This window comes from Pteropus alecto, unplaced genomic scaffold (assembly GCF_000325575.1).
Source record: "Pteropus alecto unplaced genomic scaffold, ASM32557v1 scaffold389, whole genome shotgun sequence".
Classification (NCBI taxonomy): Eukaryota; Metazoa; Chordata; class Mammalia; order Chiroptera; family Pteropodidae; genus Pteropus; species Pteropus alecto.
The window spans coordinates 1,430,043-1,435,991 of NW_006443569.1; the positions used below are offsets into that span (position 1 = coordinate 1,430,043).

A 5,949-nucleotide genomic window follows, 5' to 3' on the forward strand; every position below is an offset into this window, starting at 1 on the left:
ACTTCATTTTTTCAAATTAAACTTTTGCCTTTCATTATCTTACCTGGTTTTCTTTTAAGTTCCTTTCGCCTTCTGGTTTTTGTTTAGCTAGAAAGAGCTAGGGTGAAGGAAAAAGAAATAACTGAAAACGTTCCTTCTCTTTCTCAATCCTGAGAAGAGCCACAATCAGAACCTGGCCTGTGCTACTCAAGGCACAGACCCCACACCACGTCAATTATACAACTTGGGGAAAAAAAGTACAGAGTTGCATTGCTGGCTAGTGGAGAGAACCTGGGGATCTCAGGATGCTGAGGAGGAAACAGGTCTCTAAGATGACTATTTGTTATGTATATTTTATTGAAAAAATTTTACATCAAAATTGTTTGGCAGACTGTAAAAGTATACATAAGTGCAAATATATCCTCCTTTTAAAATACAAGCAAAGTGTGAGTATACATGAGATCATAAAAATATCTTTAAAATATGGTGGTAGAAAACAACCTTATAAAGAACGTTGTATTGTCATAATAAGAAAAACCACATTCTTAAACTAGACACATTGTTTCTAAATACTTTCTTAATAATGTTCTTTGGCACCTGTATCCAAACTTAGTGTTTGGTGAAACAGAACTCTCTCCTTAACTAGGCAACAAGATGAGGCTTTCTTGACATTTTGTGTTTAGCACTGCCTTTTCGAAAAGCACACAGATTTTCATAGACAAAGAAAAACACACACACATCTTGTCTGCGTTTTTCAGACCCTGATTACTGAAGGTAATGAAGATCCCAGAGTTACATGTTTATGTTTTTCATGTGGTAACTTTTTACCATCTTTGTTAAGAAGCTGATTTCTCATTTACTCTCTCCCTCATTGGAGCCTGCACATATTTAGGGCATTACTATGCCAGGGCTTGTCCTTCTACCAATGGTAGACAAGTGTCCGCGAACAATGCTGGCCTGGGGATTCTAAGTGACTGGTGTGCTACTTACTGCTATTGGGGTGCACATTATGTGAGTCCACTTCAGTTCATTCCTCCCCCCACAAGGAAAGACCAGCCTTCCTCCCTCCATTCACATGACGCAGGGCTTAATATCCTGACAGACGCTCTGATGGTGGTGGTGGTGATAATATGGCCCACTAGCAGAGGGATGGAAAGAAGAAATGCCGTTAAAGTTGAGGACGAAATCTTTTCTGTCACACACTGGGGTAGAGTGATGCTGATATCGAGGCAGTCCCACTAAAAGAAGAAAGAAAATAAAAAATTCCTTTCAGAAACAAATTTGTCCGGCTGAGGCTGGGGCAAATCATTTTAAAAAATTTAATTTAGCTTGTGTCTTATTTTAACTTAGGGTAAGAAAGGAGTTGGTTGGTCTATTGCTGTAAAACTGGTAGAAGAAACCGAGCTCTAGAAGTTTCTCAAAGTTTTAAACTACAGGTCATAGCACAACTCTGGAATCTTTAATGTTTTGTTTTGATGTACCCACAAACACAGAGCACCGTTCCCTCTTTAAACCGTGTTCTTACGTGCCTGAATTCCCCTATTACCTATGGAGGCTGAGACAAGCGATTCAATCGTAGGAGGAGCACGGACACCGGGAAAACTTGACCCAGGCTCTAGGTCCAGATCCCTGAGCACAGGGCCCTTTCCAGAGCCCAAGCCCACCTCCCCAGAAAAACCGCTGTCGCCCTCACCACTTGTTCCCCAACTAACTGGCCGGGTCAGAGTATCAGACCACAGCAGGGATATTTCCTGTGTCAACTGTGGTGGGGAGGGGGGACAGAAAACAATCCCAGCGCTAGAGAAAGGGCCGGGAGAAACAGTGCGGTCTTCGTAGGTCCGGAACGGCTTAACGTTTCTTCTAGAGAAGCCAGGACTATAGGGAGCAGAGAAAGCCCTTCGAAAAGAGCTCAGCTGCAGACCCTTCTGCACATCGAGGGAGCTTTTCAGACAGCCCCAAGGACGCAGAAGTCTCGCACCTCTCTCCCTGGAGCCCGTGGGCTATTGGGCTCCGACCCGCTGCTGCCTTTTGCTTTTGCTTTATCGGCGCCTGCGAGCCCCGTGGCGCAATTGGCCGGCGTGTCTGGCGCGCCTTGAGACCTGAGTTTATCCAAGACCGGGCCTCTCTCCATGCCGGCATGGGTTAGGCCTGTTCGCCTGAGTCTTTCTAGTTACCTGTGCGGTGGAAGACCATAAGCCGCACGTTGGTGCCAGGCCTGATTCTTTTTTTGAGTGCGTGAAAACCATACCTGTCAGCCCGCGGCACGAGTACCCTGCTCGCGTCGCCTCGGTCTGGCAGTATCCTAGCGCTTACAGAGAGACCAGGATGCTAAGTAACCTGTGAATCGGCCTGCGTTTATTGCCTGATAACACCTATTGGCGCCAAATATGCGCTGCGCTGCTCTCATAAAGCACCAACTCGTCTAGTGCCCTGATGTGCGCCTGTGGCTCTGCACACAGGTGCGCTTGCCCAGCACGTTTACAGCACGTCTCGGTGCCAGCTCCCAGATCCTCATATAGAGGGCCCAGGCAAGACACCAAGTGAGCGCTCACATCTCCGCCCAAGGCCGCCGTCAGCGCTTTGATGTGACCAGAAGGACGATAAAAGCCCTAGCTCCTTCTTGAAAGGCTCCCGGGTCTTAACGAAGGGCACAGGGCCTCCCTGAACACGCGGGCCTTGGCTGCCCTGTCCCAAGTGGGAGGGCACAGCCGGCATGGGTGTGCTGTATGTGTTTGTGAGTGCGCGCGTGCGCTGCTACTCGGCCCACAGCCTCACCCCTGCTTTGTCTCCGAGCTCCTCGTTAGGCCCTCGGCTCTCAGTAGGCCGTGGCCTGGTGGACAGTACACTCCGAACGAGGTCCCACGGGGCGCAGCGCACCCTGCCCGCCTGAGAGGTGACAACAAGGGGTGGGGGTAATACTCGAGTGGTACGTGAGCCAGAAGACCAGGGAAGAAGGCACAGAGCGTCAGGATCAGACTTCTGCCGAGCCACAGACTCCCCAGCGTTCCCAGGCTCAGCCCAGAGGTCATGCAAGGCTCCCGGCGTAGGCCGTGGCGGAGGCCAGCCTGCTGGGCTAGGCAGTTTTCGTCTGTTCAAGACGGGCAGTGTCTTGATCTCCGCATTTCTGGGGCTTGTGCGTGCGTCCGGTGTGTGAGGTGGGGAGAGGGCGACCACACAGAAGTATCAGCAGAAGTCTCTTTCTTGTTTTTTTGTTTGTTTGTTTTAATTTTTAGGGCACTGCTTCAAGATGGCTGTGAAGTCTCAAAGTCTGGGTTTAAGTTGAGTAGGCCCTGCAGGGAGAGGGAGAGTGGGGAGGACAGCCCGTAGTGCCCAGAGAGAGCAGTGGGTGGGCAAGTGGGCCAGTGGGCACCGCCTGGAGTGGGTGGTGATTGACAGCCAGTCCGGAGGGATTTAAACAACAAAAAAAAAAAGTGAGGGGAGGGTCGTTTGTATTGGTTACTTGTAGAAATTCCCATAAAATTGAACAACACTGTGCTCTCAGTGGGTTCAGTCAGGCTAAAACCCTCTCCAGTGTGGTCCTGCTGAGACTGTCTTTGTTTAGTTAACCTCTGAGACCCGCATTTAAAAGGCCTATTTGGGAAATTTCACCGTCTAGGGAACCAACATCTTTTGCTCATTCTGGGTTTCCTTTTCCCCTGATGCTCTTGTCGCACACGGATTCATGAACATAAAATGTATGCATCATCCTGCGAATTATTTTCTAATAGAGGGGAAGGAAAGTAAGTGTAAGCTAGAACACCATTTGATGGGCAGACCGGCCTAATTTTAATTGAGGCCTATGAGTGCCTCAGAGGGGGTTAATATAAGAGTTTATTTCCACTTTCTTGATAAACCTGGCTAAATATTCAAATTACCTCCTCCACTGCAACCAGCCCCTTTTACAGAAAGGTTTAGCAAGTCAATAAATTTTCATAATCCATGGCCAACGTAATTTACACTAGCAACACAAATGGCATCTGAGGAGCAGGCATTTCTCAAGGAAGCCACAGTGTAGGCCTCAGGCCATGCTGGCCTAAGACAGACTCAAGTGTCATCAAGGTGTGTCACTGTGGAGGGAGGCAGGAGACTCAATAGCCTGTGAAATATCTTGAGACTCCACTCTGCTTTCCTTTCTGCCTCTTCCTCATTTCCCTTTCTCTCAACACTTGCCCTCCCTCCCCACCCCCGCCCTCAGCTTACAGAATATCTCCCTTTCTGCATCTACAAAATGAACAAAAATACAGCAAAATAAACTTTAAAAGGAACACAAGGAAGCAGACAGGGCTCCTTGGCCAGGGTCCCCTAAGGCTACATGCCTTCTCTCCAAGCTTAGTCAGACCTGAGACCTGAGACCTCCAGTCCATAGGGACATCCAGAGACCTTAGGCTGGCGATTATGCACCATCATTCTATCCGTGCAAATTCTACAGGCCTGCCTCTGGGCCGAGGGTAGGGAGAGGGCAGTATGACCCCAGTCCTCTCCCCTCCATGAATGAGGTGGCGGCTCCCCCCAGGATCAGCTTCTCCCAGTTGCACTAGGGCGACCCGGTGCAAGTTGTAGTAGCCACGGAGCCTGGAGGCCTAGAGGCAAAGTCCCCGGCGGGGCGCGCTGTGTTTACCTGAGAGATCCTCGCGGGCGTTCTGGTGCAGGTAGCTCTGCTCCAGCGAGTAGGAGGACATGCTAGAGTGCAGGCTTGCCGATGCCGCCGGGTTGTTGCTTGGCGTCAGGGCGGGCGGCTGCTTGAGGTAAGGCGAAGCGCCGGGAGAGCTCCAGTGCGCCCCGGGGCTCGTGTAAGGCGAGTGGCATTCGATGGCGCTCGCCATGGCAGGGGACGAAGGCACGGGGCTGCTGCTGCTGTCTGGGCCGTAGTCCCCGCTGCCGCCACCGCCCCCGGCCGCACCTACACTCCCAGGCCCGGCGGGCACGGGGCAGCTGGCCATGTAGGTGGAGCCCGGGTTGGGCGACATGTGCGGGACGTGGTGGTGGTGGTGGTGGTGGTGGTGGTGTGGGTGCGCGTGGCCCGGGGTGCCTGCGCCAGCGTCGTAGCCCGCGGGCATCATGTCAAGGCCCCCGTAGCCTCCTTGCCCGTGGCAGCCGAGCGGCGCCGATGAGGGCGCCTGGAAGTCGAAACTTTGGGGCAGCAGTGAGGCTCCGAAACCCAAGCCACTCACCACGCGGTGGTACATGGGCTTGAGCGCCTGGCACTTCCGCCTGAAGCCGCGCGGCCGGCGGCGGAACGAGCCCTCCTCGAACATGAACTCACTGGCGGGGTCGATGGTCCAGTAGTGACCCTTGCCAGGCCGCCCGAGGCCCTTGGGCAACTTGATGAAACACTCGTTGAGCGAGAGGTTGTGGCGTACAGAGTTCTTCCAGCCCTGGTAGGCGCCGCGGAAGAAGGGGAAGCGCGCCTGCAGGAACTGGTAGATCTCGCTGAGTGTCAGGCGCTTGCTGGGCGAGCTCTGGATGGCCATGACGATCAGCGCGATGTACGAGTAGGGCGGCTTCTCCGGCCGCCGCAGCCCCGAGCTCGCCTTCTTGGCGCCCCCGCTCCCGGCGCCCGCGCCGCCGCCGCTGCCCGCGCTCTTGCAGGCGGCAGAGGATGTGCTGGCGGAGTTAGAGGAGGAGGAGGAGGAGGAAGAAGAGGAGGAGGAAGCAGCTGTCTTGGACCTTTCTGTGAATCCTGCCTCCTTAGGGGGACGCCTTGTCTTCTCAGGTTCCAAAAAGAAATCATCTTTGAGCCTGGGCTCTAGTTTGTCACAGGATTCTATTTCTTCTGATTCAGAAACCAGCGACCCTCTGTCCTGCCAGGGGCAAACAGGAATTCTCACTGTGCACAGCTATGCCAAAGGGGACGGCAGGGTCACCGGGGGAGAGCCATGCACAAGGAAGAAAGGGAGTGCCACCAGAAGTATCAGCGAGCGGGAACTGGCCGAGGTATGGGCTCTGGGCAGTGGGAAGGAGAAATGCCAG

General features: G+C 52.9%; 1 protein-coding gene across 1 annotated transcript in view; it reads right to left on the bottom strand.

Annotated features, from left to right (window-relative positions):
* Positions 1–320: 320 nt before the first annotated feature.
* Positions 321–5,949, bottom strand: part of FOXF2 (forkhead box F2) — a 13,611-nt gene continuing 7,982 nt past the window's right edge. The window contains exons 3-4 of the mRNA XM_025041526.1: positions 4,598–5,780; positions 321–1,217 (exon numbers count right to left, since the gene is read on the bottom strand). Coding sequence (XP_024897294.1) covers positions 1,051–1,217; positions 4,598–5,780 — 1,350 coding nt within the window. The 3' untranslated portion in view covers positions 321–1,050. The remainder of the gene's footprint in view (positions 1,218–4,597; positions 5,781–5,949) is intronic.